The sequence below is a fragment of the Mobula hypostoma genome, chromosome 21, assembly GCF_963921235.1.
Source record: "Mobula hypostoma chromosome 21, sMobHyp1.1, whole genome shotgun sequence".
Taxonomy (NCBI): Eukaryota; Metazoa; Chordata; class Chondrichthyes; order Myliobatiformes; family Myliobatidae; genus Mobula; species Mobula hypostoma.
The window spans coordinates 11957520-11979008 of record NC_086117.1 but is presented as its reverse complement, the minus strand read 5'-3'; the positions used below and the strand labels follow the sequence as shown (position 1 = coordinate 11979008).

Genomic DNA, 21489 nt, shown 5'->3' with positions numbered 1-21489 from the left:
AATATTGAAATCGAACCCATATCCACCACTTGCACTGGCAGCTCGCTCCACACTCTCATCGGCTCTGAGTGATGAGATTCCCTCACAGGTTCCCCTTAAAGATTTCACGTTTCATCCTTAAACTACGACCTCTAGTTCTAGTCTCTTTGAACCTCAGTGTAAAAACCTACTTGTATTTAACCTACTACCCCTCATAATTTTGTATATCTCTATCAAATTTCCCCTCATTCTCCTCAAAAAATTCCAATAGATTTGTCAGGCAAGATTTTCCTTTAATGAAACCATGCTGACTATGGTCTATTTTATCATGTACCTCTGTCAGTACCTCCAGTTGAACTCTGTCTTTTTGTGTGTTTACCCCAGCTGTCAGTCTGTGGTTTTGTATTGCCATGTGCTCCAGCCCCTGTATTACTGAGTACTCCGTCTCTCACCTGCTTCTCATTATTTCCTGTATTGCTGCCACCTTTGTCTCACTGTGCTCCACCTATCATCTGCCTCTCTGGTTATTGCTCAGTGCATTTCATTCCTGTGTTTTCACCTGATTGTTGCCAGATTGTGCCAGTGAATTTTCCTGAGCCTTTCCAGTAATCATATCTGTACTCTGTCTGTCTGAATATTGACTCTGTTTGTTTCCCAATTCTGTTTTTTGGATTTCTCTGGATGTTTTGATCTCTGCCTGAATTTTGACACCGACTTTGTTGCCCTCCTAGACTTGCTACTCAGTAAATATCATAGTATGCACAGTACTTGGTCTGCAATTGGGTCCCTGCTTCAGTGTCCTGACAACCTCTAAGTACCTTGAACGCTCATTTTTAACAATCGACTCAACATCTTCCCAACCATTGAAGTTAGGTTAACCGGCTTATAATTTCCTTTCTTCTGCCTCCCTTCTTTCTTGAAGAGTGCAGGGACATTTCAGTCCTCCAGAACCATACCAGAGCCTATTGATTCTTGAAAGCTGAAACTAATGCCTTCACAATCTCTTCAGCTACCTCTCTCAGAATCCTGGGGTGTAGTCCACCTTGTCCAAGTGACTTACCTACCTTAAGACCTTTCAGCATCCCAAGCACCTTCTCCCTAATAAAAGCAACTGCACTCACTTCTGCCCCTGACACTTTTGAACTTCTGCCATACTGCTAGTGTTCTCCATAGTGAAGACTGATGCAAAATATATATTCAGTTCATCCACCATTTCCTTGTCCCCTCCATTACCATCCCTCCAGCATCATTTTCCAGTGGTCTGATATCTACTCTCCTCTCTCTTTTACTCTTTATATATCTGTGGTAAACCATATATATATGTGTTGTAACTGGGTTACCTGTCTGGACACACCCCTCTGATGACTGCCCCTGTGGCTCCTCCCACAGATCCCTGAATAAAGGCGATTGGGCCATTGCTCCTCCTCTCAGTCCAGGACAGATACTCAGCATGCTGGAGGTCACATTTTACTGCTAATAAAAGCCTTTCAGTATTTACTCTACTTCCAGTCTTTTGGAGTTATTGATAGTGCATCAATATCTGAAATAATTTTTGTTATCCTCTTTGATATTATTTGCTAGCTTACCTTCATCTTTTACCTCATGCCTTTTTTTAGTTGCCTTCCATTGGTTTTTAAAAGTTTCCCAATCCCCTAACTTCCCACCAATTTTTGCTCTAATATATACCCTCTATTTTACTTTTATGTTAGCTTTGACTTCCCTTGTTAGCCACAGTTGTGACATCCTGCCTTTAGAATACATTGTCTTCTTTAGGATGTATCTATCTAGTGCCTTCCAAGTTGCTCCCAGAAAATCCAGCCTTTGCTGTTCTGCCGTCATCCCTGCTTGTGCCCCTTCCAACCCCATCCAGCTCCTCTCTCATGCCTCTGTAATATACTTTGCTCCACGGTAATACAGATACAGCTGACTGATACATTTAGCTTCTCCCTCTCAAATTGCAGGGTGAATTCTATCATATTATGATCAGTGTCTCCTAAGGGTTCCTTTACCTTAAACTCCCTAATCAAATCCGATTCATTTACACAACAACCAATACAGAATAGCTGATCCCCCAATGGGCTCAACCACAAGCCATCTGATGGGCATTCTACAAATTCTCTCTCTTGGGATGTAGCATCATCATGATTTTCCCCATTCAGCTGCATGTTGAATATTGTCCTTTTGACATGTGTTTTCTATCTCCCATTGCAATTTGCCGCCTACATCCTGGATACGTATATAACTCCCATCAGAGTCCTTTTACCCTTGCAGTTTCTTAACTCTACCCATAAGGATTCTACATCTTCCAATACTACGTCACCTCTTTCTAAGGATTTAATTTCATTTTTTTACCAACAGAGCCTCCTGTCCGTTCTGCCTTTCTGTCTGTTCTTTTGATACAAACTCCCAACTGTGATCTTCTTTCAGCCACGACTCATTGATGCCCACAACGTCATACCTGTTAATCTCTAACTGCACTACAAGATCATCTACCTTATTTCGTAAACTGCGTGTATTCAAATATAACACGTTCAGCCCTGTACTCATCGCCCATTTTGATTTTGCCCCCCCCATTACACTGTAACTCATCCCACTGATGGCAATTTTGCCCTATCATTTGCCTGTCCTTCCTGACAGTCTCACTTCACACTGCCTCTGCTTGTATAACAAATGCCCCATCCTCAGCCCCACCACTCCAGTTCCCAGCCCCCTGCCAAAGTAGTTTAAACCCTCCCCAACAGCTCTAGCAAACATGCCTGCAAAGATATTGACCCCCCTCAGGTTCAGCTGTATCCCATCCCTTTTGTACAGGTCACACCTTGCAGAGAAGAGGTCCCAATGATCCAGAAACCTGAACCCCGCTTCCCCCTGCACCAGTTCTACGGCCATGCATTCACCTGGCAAATCATCTGATTTTTACCCTCACTGATACGAGGCACAGGCAGCAATCCTTGAGGTCATGTTTTTCAGCTTTCTCCCTAGCTCCCTAACTTCTCTCTTCAAGACCTCCTCCGACGTGCGTCATTGGTGCCAATATGTACCAAGATTTCTAGCTGCTGACCCTACCTCCTTAGATTGCTGTGGACCTGATTTGAGGCGTCCCTGACCCTGGGACCTGTAGGCAACGTATCATATGGGCGTCTCTATCGCCTCCACAGAATTACGTGTCTACTTCTCTAACTATGAAATCCCCTATAATTACTGCAGTCCTCTTCTCCCTCCTTCCCTTCTGAGCCACAGCACCAAACTCAGGCTGCTGTGGCTCTCCCTGGTAGGTCACCCCCCCAACCATATCCAAAGCGGTATATTAGTATTGAGGTGAGCAGCTGGGGGGTACTCTGCATTGGCTGCCCATTCCCTTTCATTCTTCTGACAGTCACCCAGGAACCAGCCTCCTGCAACCTATGGGTGACTACCTCCCTGTAGCTCCTGTCTATCCCCTCCTCAGTTTCTCTGTATAAGCAAAAGGTTATCGAGCTGCAGCTCCAATTCCTTAACACATTCCCTGAGGAGCTGCAGCTCAATGCACCTGGTTATCCGGGAGGTTGCATGTCATGTCACACAAAGAACACAACACAGCCCCTGGAGCCATTTTCACTGCGCTAACAGACGAAGAATGAAGAAGAAATTTACCAGCTATTTACCTTGCCCAAGCCAGTTCTTCCTGAAGAACTGGTCTATTCACACAATGGCTGTTCCGCTTGACCCTGCTTTATTCTTACTTACCCTTGCTAATAAATCATGATTTGGCTTGGGTTGCTGGAAAATGCTGAAAGCCCGTGAATATGATTTTTAAATCTTACTCATCAACCTGTGAGTCACCTCCTCTCGTGCTCCTGATTTGATCGGGACACTGAAAAACATCTCCTTTTTATATCTCACTCACTGACCTGTGAGTTGCCTGCTCTCACTTCCGATTTGATTAGGCCCTCAGGTAACAGTCAGCAGGAAGGGTTGGAGAAGTTGGTGGTAGAAGAGACAGGAGTCATCTATTGGAGTTTTCCTGAGATTGACAGGATTTGACATGGACCAGATGGGGAAACCCAGAACAAGGAAATGTGTAACCGTATATCAACAACAATCAATCAAAAATGGAATTGAGGAGAAGCTGTTTCACATGGACTGGTGAGACCATGGTACTCCTGGCTAACCCTCAGGCTAAAGAAATTCCTCCTCATCTCTGTTCTAAAGGGACATCCTTTTGCTCTGAGGCTGGGCCCTCTGGTCCTAGACTCCCCCATTATAGGAAACATATTTTCCACATCCACTAGCCCTTCTCCATCCAGTAGGCTTCAATGAGATACAGTAAGATATGTATTTCAATAATAAATTTACTTTGAACTTCAGTTTGCAATTATTCCAACTGCCTCTGTCTCCTTTTCAAGAATCCAGAACACTCCCAAGTTCAATATTCTTTGCTTTTTCAGTGTGCTCTTTCAGAAATGCTTTCCAGGACCTTTTTAAATAGCTAACTTCTGTCAATAATTCATGTGCCTATAATGTAGCTCGACATTAACTAATGATGAAACATCTGGTCTTCCCTTCCTCCTACGTCCACTTGGTCTGTCCCTGTAATGAGAGCGTGGTGATCTAATTTGGCTGTGAGGTACCTTGGAACAATGAAGTGTTTGGATCCTTCAATGAAAGCAGACTTTAAAGACTTAGAACGGGCATCATTTAGTGGACCTTATTGAAAAGAGAACACTGCAGCATACAGGCCCTTCGCCCATGATGTTGTGCTGATCTTTTGACCTGCTCTAAAATCAATCTAATCCTTCCCTCCTACATAGCACTCTACTTTTCTATCACCCATGTGCCTATCTAAAAGTTTCTTAAATATCCCTAATGTTTCTGTCTCCAGCACCACCCCTGACAGCGTGTTCCAGTAATCATCAATCTCTATGTAAAAAAAACTTACTTCTAACATCCCTCTATACTTTAAAATTATACCCCCTGATATTAGCCATTTCCACCCTCTTGGCTTTCCATTCCATCTGTACATCTAGGCACATTAACTCACGAACTGGTTTCCATAAGACATAGGAACAGAGTGAGGCCATTCAGCCCATCAAGTTTATTGCACTCAAACACGAGGAAATCTGCAGATGCTGGAATTTCAAGCAACATACATAAAAGTTGCTGGTGAACGCAACAGGACAGGCAGCATCTCTAGGAAGAGGTACGGGCCAAGAACCTTCGTCAGGACTAACTGAAAGAAGAGCTAGTAAGAGATTTGAAAGTGGGAGGGGGAGGGGGAGATCCGAAATGATAGGAGAAGACAGGAGGGGGAGGGATGGAGCCAAGAGCTGGACAGGAGATTGGCAAAAGGGATATGAGAGGATCATGGGGCAGGAGGCCTAGGGAGAAAGAAAAAGAGGAGGGGGGGATAAACCCAGAGGATGGGCAAGGGGTATAGTGAGAGGGACAGAGGGAGAAAAAGGAGAGAGAGAGAAAGAATGTGTTTATATAAATAAATAACGGATGGGGGTACGAGGGGGAGGTGGGGCATTAGCAGAAGTTTGAGAAGCCAATGTTCAAGTCTATTCCACTCATTTATTATCCCCCTCAACCCAATTCTCTTGTCTTTTCTTCAGAACCTTTGACACCCTTACTAATTAAGAACCTTTGTTTTAAATATACCCTAACGAAGTGGCTCCACAGGTATCCATGGCAACAAATTCCACAGATTCACCACTCTCTGCTTGAAGAAGCTCCCCCTCATCTCTGTTCTAAAGGGATATCCCTCCATTCTGAGGCTGTGCCCTCTTAATGCTAGTCCACTTCCGTATTGTCTCCATGTCCACACTACCTGAGCCTTTTTTGGAGTCCCTGCCAGTGAAGAGTTATCAGCATTGTGACGCAGCAACCACATCTGCTAACTTCCTCACTGCGAAGTCATACAAATAACGCCAAGATAAAGCTAAGACAATCCTCTTCAGTGAAGAGGCTCGTGAGATAAACACAGTCCAAAGCACGAGGTAGAAGCCGCAGCTCCGCCTCCAATGAATGCTGTGGGGTCCTGAACATTCACCTGGAAAGGGGAGAAAAGGGGAAGGCGCTGCTGCATAGTCTCATCCTCCCCACATCCACTCTATCATGCCTTTCAAAATTCAGTGTTCTAGTGAGAGAAGGCATACTATAATCTGCAATCTCCCACTGACAATAAGATGTTCAGTCATTTAACTTAACATAAAAACACATCTGGAATGCATTTACTGCATAATTGTTCCCACTGTTTGTATAAACAAACTTTGGTTACATTGATGGATGATGTTGAAGTTATTTACTTCATTTCAAAAGCAATGCAGTAAACAAAGGCATTCTTTTATGCATGATTTGCTGAAAGATGCAGTTTGCATTGCTGCTAAAAAAAAGTGTTGATGCTAACTGCACCATTGCTTAGTGCAGAAGCGGAAAACCGGCAATAAAGCAGTAACAAGTCATCAGAGACGGTGCCCTCATCTACTCAGGATGGCCCTTCAATGCAGTTCTTCGAACTCCGGACCATGCCTGCCCCATTCCTCACCTTGTCATTTCTCCCTCCAAATCCACAGTGGATTTTTATGGATGATGATCTTGAAAAGATTAGCCTTACATGTACGTTGAAACATACAGTGAAATGCGCGGTTGGTATCAATGCCCAACACAGTCTGAGGATTTTGCTGGGGCAGGAGTTCCCAACCCGCGATCCACAGACCCCTCAGTTAATGGTAAGGCTCCATGGCATTAAAAGGGTTGAGAAGCCCTGTGTTGGGGGCAGTCCAACACACTGCTGGCACCATCATAGCATGTCCACAACTCGCTAACCCCAACCCAGACACCTTTGGAATGTAGAAGGAAACCCAGACGGTCACGGGGAAAACATACAAATTCTTTATATAGAGAGTGGTGTGAATTGAACCCCGATCTTACAGTTGACATTATAGTAATGTAATGCTAACTGATGTGCTGCCAAGCCAGCACTCAACCGATTTAAAGTGATTAATTCAGCTTACTTAAGCTGAGCGAAAACAGTTCAATGTCTTGCGTCATCCTGTACACTGTATACTGGTGAGAAATCCATTTGAATTGTCAATCTGTTCGACAAGTGGATAAAGTGATACGTTTGAATTTGTTTTAGTTGGCGCTGAGTCACATGGGCATCCTGCACGAGGAAACGGAAGGGAAGCAGAGAGACAATATTAACCCCTTGTGGCTCAGTAAAACAAACACCCAGAGGAAGGAGACTCGGACAAGGAGCATGCCCACTGAATCAGAGAGAGCAGGAAAGCACACGAGGTGCTGAGCACACTGGAAATGTTGAGCAACACACGCAGAATGCTGCAGGAACTCAGTAGGTCAGGCAGCATCGATGGAGAAGAGTAAAATGTGGATGTTTCGGGCTGAGACCTGTCTTCAGGGCTGAAAGTTTAGAGTAGGCAGGGCAGGCATTCCTTGAAAGGACTTTGCAGAGGGGCAGCAAATCATAATCACGACATTCTGCCGATGCCAGAAAACGCGAACGACACACACTAAGTGCTGAAGGAACTCAGCAGGTCAGGCAGAATCTCTGGAGTGAAATAAACAGCTGATGTCTTGGGTCAAGACCCTTCATCAGGACTGGAAAGAAAGTGAGGGTGGGGAGGGGCGTGACGGGAAAAAGCCAGAATAAGAAGGTGGGGGAAGGGGATGTAGTACAAGCTGGCAAGTGATAAGTGAAACGAGGGGAAGGGAAGGTGGGTGCTCTGTGGGGGCTGATTAGCTGGGAGGGATGGTGTGTAGGTGGGGTCATCCTCTCTACCACACCTACTCACCTTCCCCTTCACATGGTCTCACCTATCACCTGTCAGCTTGTACTCCTTGTAGAATGCATTTTGGAGTTATCGTACAGTATATAGTAAATACTAATTTTCACACCAGCCAGACTTTAGACCTGAACACGGATTGTAGATTGAATTTAAAATGCAGCTCTGAACAAGGTCTTCCTGGAGCTGCATTTTGGGGTTGATTGCAAACAAAGAAGCACTTCATTTGACTTCAGACGTCTGCATACACATGAATGCAGCCCGGAGTCAGCGGGGATTAATATTCAGTTTGGGTGTCTGGAGTGCCGGTGTGAAGACGGAGGTGTTTGAAAATTACACAGAATTCAAAGGAAGCATTGTAGATACATTGTAACTATAGAATTGTCTTGCTGATCGTTAGCATATAGAAATATCATGTAATATGGGGTCAGGTAGGCCTCTTCTTCCAAGTGTGTCTCGAATTTGATCCTGCTGCTTGTTTTGCTGAATGAAGACTTCTATATCCACTAGCTTTGGTGGCTGTCCTATGACTTTGTTCACAGTCACAGCACTCCTCTCCCTTGCCCCATCTTTCAATTGTGGCGTCTGCCCCCCCACCTTCCAGTCCTGATGAAGGGCCTCGGCCTGAAACGGCAGCTGCTTATTCTCCTCCATAGATGCTGCCTGACCTGCAGAGTTCCTCCCTAACTTTGAGTCACAGACCAACGCAGTTGGCGTACAGTCCCTTCGGCCCATTGAGTGCATGCTGACCATATACCCACCCATCCAATCTCAATTTCCCATGCTTGATCTGCTGAGTTTCTCCAGCATTTTGTGAGCATTGAGCAGCTTCAGGTGAAGTAGTGCTGTAGATTCCAGGCAGCGCACCCCATTGGGAATGCCACACTGGGATAAGGAGGCAAGGAAGAATAAGGGCAGGCAGAAACAAAACCAAGATCCTACTAGTCAGTGCGTGCACTTATCATGGAGATTTGATCAGTGGGTATATGGGATTCCCAATGGCTAGTCCCACTGGGTGAAGACCTTTGGATATGGATATGGTAGCAAAGAAAGGGTCCTTTGATTGCACTTGTTCATTCATAGAGTGTGGACAGTAGAGACATCACTGACATTTATCGTCTATCCTCATTTGCCCTGGAATTAGGTTAAGAGTCAACCGCCATAGTACTTTAGAGTCACGCATGAGCAAGGGGAAGGACAGCAGATTTCTCACCTTGAAGGGCATTAGGAACCTCGGTAGGATTTCACAACAATCTGAACCCCTTGCACAAGGTGGACAGCCAACAGCAAGGGAGCGAGGTACTCAAGACTCGAGTATTTCTGCAGTGAATGAACCAACACTCTGATCCTAAAGCCCGAATGTAAAACAACACGAAACCTTGGGCAGTCAATGGTCCACCACTACATCTTGATGACTGCAGTGAATAAAGAAGTAATGGCAATTATCATTGGCTCCCACCAGATAACTCTTTTGCCAATGACATGGAGCTTTACAGTTCAGTGGATGTTTTAAAGCAACCAGAACATTCACTTTTCTTCTTCTCTTCCTTCTCAAAAATTTCAAATTAATGAGAAGTTATTTAATCAAACTTCACCCAGAATCTAAAGACACTGCATTTCAAAGTGTCCTCTCCATTCTCAAGCTTAAAGCAGGACCTCTGACTTAAGTGTCTGTTCTGGTGGTGTAGTGGCATCCACACTGGACTTTGGGGCGAGGGGTCCTGGGTTCGAATCCAACCTGCTCCTTGCACGCTTTCCATCTGTGCTGGGTTGAGTGAGCAACTTGGCTTTGTAAAACAGACAAACGCTGAAGAAATGGCAAAGTTGTGCGGGGTGGGGGATGGATCTAGAACTTTGATGCAAGTGGTGTATCCTCATGTTGTTATTTAATAAAAGATAATGAAGTCACAATCCTGACATAATGACACTTTTGCAATAGGTTTTAACACACTTTCACACTGACCATGGCTAATTTGGAGCAACACTGGGTGTCCAAATGTATGATTCACACAATGGTACAGATGAGTTGCCAGCAAAACAGGAGTGAAATAAATACATAACAAATAATATATACTGTCTGCAGGGCTCCTTAAACATCAGTTATAAGTTACTTCCAACAAACCAAATGAAGTTGACAATGTGCAACAAGAACAACAACTGCTGGAAACACTCAGTGGTCAGGCTGCATCTGTGGAGAAAGAAACTGAGTTATCCATTCAGAGATGTGACCTTTTGTCAGTGCAGCCTTTTTCCCAGTCCGGATCATGGGTCTCAGGCCTCAAACGGTAAGTCCAACCTGATTCTCTTTTCCGCAGATTCAACTGGTTTCCAGCAATTTTTGTCCTTAATTCAGATTTTCACATGGAGTAGGGACTTATAAATGATATCAGTAGAAAGAGCAACCATCAGAATGCTCTATCAATTCAACAGTATATATTATTAGTGATATCAGACACTGTGACTGTCCTCAAGGTTAGCTGATCCCTGTGAACCTCCCGATTAGTTCCAGCAGTTCATAATAATTTATTCCCTTGAGGTCGGTCTCATGAGTCTTTTACTGAGCACTGGATCGATGTTTCGAGTTCAGTAATCTTGGGCAAATTGAGGTTTCACAAAGGGGAGGGGAGTCTAACCCAAGCCAATAGAATGGAGAGAAAATATCCTTTGAGAAGCTCTCATTCAAGAGATAATCACTGTGTTTGAGGAGGTATGATTATTCCAGGGTTATTGCCAGTTCTATACTCAGCTCAAAACATTCCAGTGCCATATCAGAGCAGAAAGCAGAGGAGGTCTGAAATGAGGGCTAGTCATCATTCAGGCAGATGCAGAGTGGGAACTTGGCGGGATTATTCATTGACTTTTGAAGTGATTCTTCTCATGGTGGGAGCGGAGCAAGTGGAATGCAATTAAAGCTCAAGCCAGATTTGGATTTTCAGATCTAGGCAATAAAATTTTAACAACAGCCAGGACCCACTGCGAATTGGACCCTGCATGTGATTCTTGAAGTTCTAAAAGATTCTAGGAGTTAGCTGGATCTGCCCGTATGCAAAGTATTAAGGTTAGTGTTTATTCATTTTTAGCTGAGAAGATGATGAATGAGATTCAGGATGGAGGCATGCAGACCCACAAAGTCAGTGCAGGATCACTGACCTTTTCACCTGATGAAATGAATGACCTGGCCACCTTACTATACCTGTTAATACTGCATCGGTTCCTTGGGGAATTCCTTACAGAAACCCGCCAGTTCGGGCCTAGCGTTGCATACAAACGATTCCTGTTTGCAAATTTAAATGTGAGTCCTGCATTCTGCACAATCCCCAGACAGACAGTCACAGAAGCACAAAATGTCAGCAATGCAACTCTTAGCAGCCAACCTAAATTCGATACTGGTACATGTTGAGTTGTCTATGGGACTGCCATTGACATCAGCAATGCAGGCAATGAAGGGAGGGGGAGGGAGTGTAAAACTAAAATCTAAATGTTCCTGCTCCTGACAGATGCACCCTCAAAAGAGAACGTGTGTGTGTGTGTGTGTGTGTGTGTGTGTGTGTGTGTGTTGATTCTATCTTGCTGATTGAAAAACCCTTTCATTTGTTGCACTGCCCAGCCCTCAAGTGTAGGTTGACCCCTTGGAGTCATAAAGTTTTACAATATAGAAGCAGCCCCTTCAGAGCCACCCGTCCATTCTGATCAAGGTGCCTACCTAAGCTGGTCTTATATTCAGCCCATGTCCCTCTCAACCGTTCCTATCCATGTCCTTGTCCAAATCTCTTTTAACAGTTGAAATTGTACCCACCTCTGTCACTTCTTCCTGGAAGCTCATTCCACGTTCCCAACATGCTCTATTGAAAAAAAATTGCCCTCCAGGTCCCCTTTAAATCTTTCCCTTCTTACCTTAAATCAATGTTCTCTTGTTTTAGATTCTCCTACCCTGGGGAAAATACTGTGACCTCCATTTCGTATTCATCCTTGAGCCTATCTAAAACTCCCTTAAATGTCTCTAATGTATCTGCCTCTACCACCACCTCTGACAGTACATTCCATGCACCCACCACTCTGTAAAAAAAAAACTACCTTTGGCATCTTGCTTATACTTTTCTCCAATTGCCTTAAAATTAATCCCTCTCGTATTAGCTGTTTTTGCCCTGGAAATCTATGCCTCGTATCATCTTGTACAACTCTATCAAGTCATCTCTCATCCTCCTTGACTCCAAGGAGAAAAGCTCAGCTTGCTCACCATGTCCTCATAAGATATGCTCTCTAATCCAGGCAGCATCCTGGTAAACCTCCTCTGCACCCTCTCTAACCCTACCACATCTTTCCTAAGGCCATCCCCCTGCATGCTTCAGTGCACGGAAAACATTCCCAGCCTGTCTGTTGTCTCCTTATAACTATGTACACACCCAGCAACATCCAGGTAAATCTTTTCTGCCTCTCTAGCACAATCATATTCTTCCTATGATATGGTGACCAGTGTTGCACACCATATTCCAGGTGTGGTCTCACCAATGTCTTGCACAGCTGTAACATGATGACACAATCCTTGTACTCAATGCCCTGTCCAATCAAGGGAAGCCTTTGTACTCAATGCCCTGTCCATTCAAGGGAAGCCTTTGTACTCAATGCCTTGTCCAATCAAAGGAAGTGTCTCATATGCCTTTGTACCCAATGCCTTGTCCAATCAAAGGAAGTGTCCCATATGCCTTTGTACTCAATGTCCTGTCCAAATAAGGAAAGCATGCAATATGTGTTTGTACTCAATGTTCTGTTCAATTAAGCGAAGTGTGCCATATGCCTTCTTCTCCACTTTGCCTACTTGGATTGCTACTTTCAGGGAATTATGTACTTGACCCTTAGGTCTCTTTGTTCTATAATACTCCCCAGGGCCCTGTTTTTCAATGTGTATGTCCTGCCCTGGTTAAACTTCCTAAAATACATCACTTCACACATATCCGAATCAAATTCCACCTGCTATTCCTTGGCTCAGTTGATCCAAATCCTGTTGTAACTTTAACCAAACTTCCTCACTTTCTACTCTGCCACTGGTTCTGCATTGATCAGTGATGTTTGTGGATTGCACTTCAGTGTCCACTCAATGGGGAGGGAGCGAGAATCAAACTGGGGAAAGGTAACACCGTATCAATCTACACCTTTCTTACCATGCAAAATCACACCGTGAGATATTAGACATGTGTTCAGATTAAATTCCTCATGCACTATTTTCATGATGCTAGTAAGTGGTCAAATTAATTGATCAATAAATTCTGTCAAGCAATGGGCAAAGGAATCTTGCATAGATCCATCTACAATGCAACTCAATTCCCTGTCCTCTTTCAGGTTGGCTCAGTTGCCCCCAGTACAATGCCACTGAGCAATCTCATTCCATTGGGGTCCTCAAATAATGTTCCTCAACTATAACTTGTAGGATAGTGGTCAGCAAGGTGGATAGACATAGGTTTCTGTTTTTTGTTGAATCCAAGCAATCAAAAAAACCTTAAAAAATTAATTTTATTCAAGAAATTCAATCATTTTATCTAAAGATCAGAAACCATCATGGACTTTTAAAAATGCAAATATGAGGCACTGTAATAAGTGTATAAGTTGAAGAGTTTGATTTCGATGCCACTTACCTCTCTAATCCGGAAGACAGCTCCTCACTGAACTCAGAACTTTCACTGCTCCCTGGAAGAAAAATCATAGCTATATTGAGAGATCCACTGAATAGCAGAAAACCAATTTATTCATTCATTATGTTCTGCTTTGTATGATGTGAGCGAGCATGGTCTTTTCATGACCATGATTGCTCTTGGCAAATTTTTCTACAGAAATAGTTTGCCATTGCCTTCTTCTGGGCAGTGTCTTTACAAGGTGGGTGATCTCAGTCATTATCTACACTCTTCAGATATTCTCTGCTTGGCGTCGGTGGTCGCATAACCAGGACTTGTGATATGCACCAGCTGTTTGTAGAACCATCCACCACCTGCTCTCATGGCTTCACGTGCCTCTGATTGGGGAGCTAAGCGGGTGCTACACCTTACCGAAGGGCGTAGGCCTTTAGGTTAGTGGAGGGAAGGAGCAGGTTAGACCTCCTTTGGTAGAGACATATCACCACCCACCACCCTGGAAAAACAATAATCAACTAAAAATGACTACCAGATGACCTTCTAGGAAGTACCACAGCTAGCAGAATCAATTCAAGTGTTATCTGGAGGATAACTTCACTCACCACAATTCAGAACTGATTCCACAACCTACAGACTCACTTTCAAGGACTGTACATCTCATGGTCTTAATATTAACAATTTTTTATTTACACAATTTATTTTTTTTTGCACATTGCTTTTTTGTCTGTTTTTGTGCATAGTTTTTTTTAATAAATTCTATTGCATTTCTTTATTTTCCTGTAAATGCCTGCAAGAAAATAAATCTGGTGTATGGTGACATATACTATGTACTTCAATCTCCAGGGAGGGGTAGCACCTCTGGTGAAGGGGATTGTCATGTCCATTCTAGGACAGTTCACTCTCTTTTGGTCCCCACCAAACACTCAGCTCTCACCTGTGGCTCCAAATAACTGTTTCCCTGTGACAGTGGCTATGCCCTGGTATACTATTGACAGGCTGGCTAAACCAGGTGAGGGTAGCTGATGGCCTCATACCCCTGTGAGAAAGGGATATGCTTGTCCTAGCATGCGAAGTTAGCTCCAGCGGACTGGGCGGATGACACCTGCAGTGAAATGCAACGGCCAGGAAGGCAGTTCTGCAACAGTCCATGGAGAGTGAAGGGAAAAATGAGGCACAGAGATATTATGGTCATCCTCTGCAACCAAGGAAAACCCTAGTTTGTGATACTTGTTCATACCATTGGACTTGGACTTCTGACGTCAAGAGAGTGGAACCAGTTTCTCCACTTTAAAACTTTCATGCACAGGGTTCCAGTCATTGTTGGACACGATGGAGAACCACCAACTTCAATAATAAATTATACTTTGACTTTGATTTGGAGCACTTCTCACTACAGTGGTAAGAAGAAATGGGGTTTACCAACTCAGAGACAAAGGAGATTACAGATATTGGAATCTGGAGCAACAAACAATCTGCTAGAAGGATGCAGCAGGTCGAGCAGCATCTGCTGTGGAAAAGGAAATGGCAATGCTTCAGGTCAAAACTCTGTACCAGGAGTGACACATTGACAATTTCTTTCTTCCTACAGATGCAGCTTGATCTGCTGAGTTACTCCAGCAGATTGATTGTCACTGCAATATTATTACTGTGGCTGGACAGACCTTTCATTCCTACTGTCATTGGAGGTCTTTCGTAACAACAAGATGTTAATTCTTTTACCCCACAGCATAGTAACCCTCGCACGCTATGAGATTGGGGTTCATTCCCACCACAGCCGGCAAGAAGTTTGTATGTTCTCATCGTGAACGCATAGATTTCCTCCGGGTGCTCCAGTTTTCTCCCACACTCCAAACATGTACAGGTTTGTGTTAGTAAATTGTGGGCACGCTATGTTGGTGGTGGAAACATGGCAACACATGCCGGCTACCCCTAGCACATCTCTGGACAGAGTTACTTGTTGAAACAAACGATGTATTTCACTGTATGGTTTGATGTACATAAATCTAATTTTTAAAGATCTATATATTTACCCTATTTTGTTATAACTGGGTCACAGAGTAATTACCCTACTAACTGTTTTCTGTAGCCACATTACCCTACTAATTTTTCTGTACCTCAAGTCCCCATATTCCCACCAAATCTCCTCAGATTTAAACATGAGAAATCCTGCAGATGCTGAAAATCCAAAGCAACACACACAAAATGTTGGAGGAGCTCAGGTGAACTATGGCCATACTAGTAAGTTAGGCAGCATCTATGGAAATGAATAAAAGGTTGAAGTTTTGGGCCAAGACCCTACTTCAGGATCTGAAGAAGGGTCTCGGCCCGAAACGTCGACTGCTTATTCATTTCCACAGATGCCGCCTGACCTGCTGAGTTCCTCCAGCATTTTGTACGTGTTTCTCAGATTCTCTCTCTCCCTACACACTATAGGCCACGGACAGTGGCCAGTTAACCTAGCAATCCATGCCTTTGGGGTTTGGCAGGAAACTGGGGCGTCAGGGGAAACCCCAGATGGTAAGAAGGAGAATGTGCATACTCCACACAGACAGCACCAGAGGTCACAACAGAATTAGGGCCACTGGAACTGTGAAGTAGCGGCCACTGTCACTCGGCTGATTTTTAGCTCAGTCCTCACTCCATAGTGAAGGGCTTGTGCTGCAGGGGAAGACTCTAGCTAGTGATCTGACTGGTACATCCAGGTGAACATAGACATGGACACAGAAACATAGAAGCAGAATTAGTCTTGTCTCCCTTTCTCTTCACCATTTACACCTCGGACTTCAACTACTGCACAGAGTCTTGTCATCTTCAGAAGTTTTCAGATGACTCTGCCATAGTTGGATGCATCAGCAAGGGAGATGAGGCTGAGTACAGGGCTACGGTAGGAAACTCTGTCACATGGTGTGAGCAGAATTATCTGCAGCTTAATGTGAAAAAGACTAAGGAGCTGGTGGTAGACCTGAGGAGAGCTAAGGTACCGGTGACCCCTGTTTCCATCCAGGGGGTCAGTGTGGACATGGTGGAGGATTACAAGTACCTGGGGATACGAATTGACAATAAACTGGACTGGTCAAAGAACACTGAGGCTGTCTATAAGAAGGGTCAGAGCCATCTCTATTTCCTGAGGAGACTGAGGTCCTTTAACATCTGCCGGACGATACTGAGGATGTTCTACGAGTCTGTGGTGGCCAGTGCTATCATGCTTGCTGTTGTGTGCTGGGGCAGCAGGCTGAGGGTAGCAGATACCAACAGAATCAACAAGCTCATTCGTAAGGCCAGTGATGTTGTGGGGATGGAACTGGACTCTCTGACGGTGGTGTCTGAAAAGGGGATGCTGTCCAAGTTGCATGCCATCTTGGACAATGTCTCCCATCCACTACATAATGTACTGGTTGGGCACAGGAGACATTCAGCCAGAGACTCATTCCACCGAGATGCAGCACAGAGCATCATAGGAAGTCATTCTTGCCTGTGGCCATCAAACCTTCCAACTCCTCCCTTGGAGGGTCAGACACTCTGAGCCAATAGGCTGGTCCTGGACTTATTTCCTGGCATAATTTACATATTACTATTTAACTATTTATGGTTTTATTACTATTTAATTATTTATGGTGCAACTGTAACGAAAACCAATTTCCCCCAGGATCAATAAAGTATGACTATGACTATGACTATTGGGCCATCTGGCCCATCGAGTCTGCTCCACCATTCAATCATGGCTGATTTATTTTCCTTTCCTTCTCCTGCCTTCTCCCCATAACCTTTGATACCATGACCTATCAACCTCCACTTTAAATATACCCAATGATTTGGCCTCCACACCTGCCTGTAGCAATGAATTCCACAGATTTCCCCACCTTGTGGTTAAAGAAATTCCTCCCCATCTCTGTTTCAAAGGGACATGCTTCTATTCTGAGGCTGCACCCTCTGGTCCTAGATTCCCCCACTATTGGAAGCATCCCCTCCATCTAGACCAGGGGTTCCCAACCCGGGGTCCACAGACCCCCTTGGTTAATGGCAGCGGTCCATGGCATGAAAAAGGTTGTGAACCCCTGATCTAGACCTTTCGATATTCAGCAAGTTTCAATGAGATCCCCTCTCATTCTTTAATCTCCAGCAAGTCTCCAGAGCCATCAAACACTCATGTGTGAACCCTTTAATTCCCAGGATCACCCCTGTAAACTCCCAGTTGACCCCCTCCATTAGTGGCACATTCTTTCTGAGATATGAGGGATAAGGATTCCTTCAGAAGAGTGAGGGGTAACCTTATTGGTGACTATTGAAAGTTGAAAGGGCTTGATAGAGTGGATGTGGAGATGATGTTTCCTATGGGGGGGGGGGATCTAAGATCAGAGGGCACAGCCTCAGAATAGAGGGGTATCCTTTAAAATTAGAGATGAGGAGGAATTTCTTTAGCCAGAGAGTGGCACATCTGTGGAATCCAAAGCCACGGGTGGCTGTAGAGGCCAAGTCATTGGGTATTTTTAAGGCAGAGGTTGATAGGTTCTTGATTGGTCAGGGCATGAAGGGATACTGGGAGAAGGCAGGAGATTGGGGCTGAGAAGGAAATTTGGATCAGCCATGATGAAATGGCAGAGCAGACTTGACAGCCCAAATAGCCCAGTTTTGCTCCTATATATTATAGTCTTATATGGAGCCTAAAACTGCTCACAATACTCCAAAGGTAGTCTGACCAATGTCTTATAAAGTCTCAGATGTACATGGGGTGATTGATAAGTTTGTGGCCTAAAGTAGAAGGAGTCAATTTTAGAAAACCTAGCACATTTACTTTTCAACATAGTCCCCTCCTACATTTACACACTTAGTCTAGCGGTCGTGGAGCATACGGATCCCTTCGTTGTGGAAATCGGTGTCTTGGACCTCCAGGGGAAGTGGTCTACAGCAGGGGTGATTGATAAGTTCGTGGCCTAAGGTAGAAGGCAATGAGTTATACAGCTCTTGTTACGTGCACGTGCAGTTCAACTTGTTGAGTGATTATGCAGAAAGTTGGAAATTAATAACTCATCTCCTTCTACCTTAGGCCACAAACTTATCAATCACCCTTCGGCAAACACAGAATAGTACAGCACTATACGGGCTATTTGGCCCAAGATATTATGTAGACTCCAGCCTACTCCATGATCAATCTAACCTTTCTCTTCTACGCAGCCCATAGGCCTCAATTTTTATTTCATCTGTGAGCCTATCTCTTAGATCTCTTGAATATATCAGCCTCATCCACCGCTACTTGCAGCATATTACAGGCACCAGCCATTGTCTATGTTTAAAAAACCTCCCTCTGACAAATGGCAGAAGAATATTAGGCAACCAAAAGCCAGGCCATGTGCTCTTTCTGCCTTGTCTGTCACCCAATACAATCAGTATTTCAAAAGAACAGGAAGAAATAAAACCATTCTGTAGTAAATTCAAACCAGTTTTCTTTTACAGGAAAGCCAAGTACAAATTAAACACGGTGAAAAATGGTCTAGGAAACTGAAACACCAGAATGTTACTTCAAGCTTGTCACTAAACAGACTGTGACTTATGTTTAGAGTAGATGACTAACTCTTGAGTGAGAGCCACAGGGAACACTGGGGGGAAATTTGGCTTCAGAAGAAAGGTCATCAACAACTCGATTTTTTCTTCCCTCTGACATTTTCAGAAAGCAAGTCTACTTGAGGTTGCCACATGTTGGCTGCAAGTGCCACGAGCCAAGGACTTCCCATGGTACTGCCTCTCCCAATCTGTCTTATCTTTATAAAGATAAGGACCTGAAAACATACGGTGAGAAGTGTCATTTGTGTCAATGACCAATGCAGCTCGAGGATTTTCTTGGCGCTAACATATCATGCTCAAAACTTACTATCCATAATCTGTACATCTTTGTAACGTTACAGTACCCAGAGGAAACCCAGAGAATGTGCTAATTCCTTACTAACAGTGGTGGGAATTGAACATAGAACACCACAGCACCACACAGGCCCTTTGCCTGTAATGTTGTGCTGACCTTTTAATTTGCTCTAAGATCAATCAAATCCTTCCCTCCTACATAGCCCTCATTTTTCTATCATCCATGTGCCTATCTGAAGGTTTCTTAAATGCCTCTAATACATATGCCTCTACCACCATCATCTTCAATTTCCTATTTATACTTCCGATGCAAAATAAGGCCATACTGTCCACTGAATCCATGCCTGCTTCACGCAATCCCACTTCCCCACACGTCTCCCTGTATCTTATTCTATCTCACTATCTAGCAACTGCACTGTAACCCAGCCACCATCCAACTTAATGAACCCAACCAATCCAGCAATCGGAACTTCACTGGGAAGTAGGAAGATGCTTGAACACTTAAGAGGATTTGTTGGGAATGTAGGGAGACAAGGTCCCTGGGGAAATTAGCGAGGTAGTAGCATTGTCCTCTAAATTGATGTGGGCTGGACCTACTTCCTCTTATGCTGTCAGGAAGCACGGTAAAAAGGATTAACTTTTCATTGCTGCTGAAGATGTGTGAGGCAGCCTCGTCAAGTAACTGTTGGGTATGTTGTAGATGACACATTCAGTAACCATCGAACATCGGCGGTGGAGGGGGTGAATGATTAAGGTGGTAGATCAGGTGCCAGTGAACTGCTTCTTACGTGTTGCTAAGGCCTCGGCAGGCAGGTGGAGAGGATGACATCATATTTCCATCTTTGCTTTATAGACGGTGGACTGTTCAGGTACGAACAGTTCATGGTAACGGAACTGACATTGAGTCACAGAGTACAGGAACCGACCCTTCAGCTCAACCTGTCTATCCCGAACAAGATTGACAGGTCTAGATAAAATGGATGTGGAGAGAATGTTTCTGATAGTGGGGGAGTCTAGAATTCAATTCTCACCACTGCCTGTAAGGTGTTTATCCATTCTCTCCATGATCGTGTGGGTTTCCCCCAGAAGCTCCACTTTCCTCCCACATTCCAAAGATGTATGGTTAGGATTAGTAAGCTGTGGGCCTGCCACGTTGGTGCTGGAAGCATGGCAACAATTATTATGTGCGACAAATAAAGCTGATCTTTAAGATCATTAATCTTCAAATCCTATCTGCACTCTTTCCAGCTCAGCGGCATCTTTCCTATTGCAGGGCGACCCAAACAAAACACAACACTCCAATACAACTGCACTGCAGCCATAGCCCTGACATGGCCTGTTATCTTATCTCTGTGGGTTGTCTTTGGTCAGTGGCAAAGGAATGACATTTGCGTCTGAAAATCAGACGCAACCCATGAAGATAACCTGGGCTCTGTGGCAGTGAATTTCCCCTTGGCCGATGTTCCGTTAAATCTGCTGAAACTTCTCAATAATTTCTGACCACTGGCAACAGCATGGTCTTCAAGTTGGCAAAGTAGCCAAAGGCCTTGAGAAATTATCGGAGGCAACAAAGCAGGGCCTTTTTAAAACAGTTCACGATGAATAAAATATAAATGGAGAACTGACCTGCAATTAAGGAAGATGAAACAACTTAATACCTTCTAGTATCAGATGCAATCATTAGGTTAAAGTGGCATTTAAACATATGTGTAAATAAGGAATAGAAGAAATGTCCTAATGCGAAAAGCTTGGATTAGTGTAGATTGACAAAATCGTCATCATGGAAGAGATGGGCCGAAGGGCCTATTTTTGTGCTTTTAGGATAAATGGGAAAAGACTACTCACTAGCTCAATCCAGAGACTAGGATACGTCCCTGGCTTAGTCACTTTGTCTCTTGAGAAACAAAAGATTCTCTTTTGTTCATCTTCTGGGTGTAAAACCATTTAGAACATAGAACATAGTACAGTACAAAGCATAGTACAGGCCTTTGGCCCATGATGTTGCGCCGACTTTTTCACTTACTGCAAGATTAATCTATGGGAAATCTGACAGCATGAATAAAAGTTTCTCTAACTTCCAGTTATTTCTCTCCCATCCCCCTTCTGTCTTTTTCCATTCCCCATCCTGGCTCCCCTGTCACCCCTTCTCTTCTCCTCACCCATCCATCATCTACCTCTGGTGTCCCTCCTCCTCCCCCTTCTCCCATGGTCCACTCGCCACTTCTGTCAGATTTGTCCTTCTTCAACCC

General features: G+C 44.2%; 1 protein-coding gene across 4 annotated transcripts in view; it reads right to left on the bottom strand.

Moving 5' to 3' along the window:
- Positions 1 to 21489, bottom strand: part of LOC134359788 (ras-specific guanine nucleotide-releasing factor RalGPS1-like) — a 756496-nt gene that overhangs the window by 39525 nt on the left and 695482 nt on the right. For 2 of the 4 annotated variants that reach the window (XM_063073429.1, XM_063073427.1), the window contains 2 exons: positions 13394 to 13445; positions 10957 to 11037 (listed from right to left, as the gene is read on the bottom strand). In XM_063073429.1, coding sequence (XP_062929499.1) covers positions 10957 to 11037; positions 13394 to 13445 — 133 coding nt within the window. The remainder of the gene's footprint in view (positions 1 to 10956; positions 11038 to 13393; positions 13446 to 21489) is intronic. The other 2 variants (XM_063073428.1, XM_063073430.1) reach the window with 1 other exon arrangement.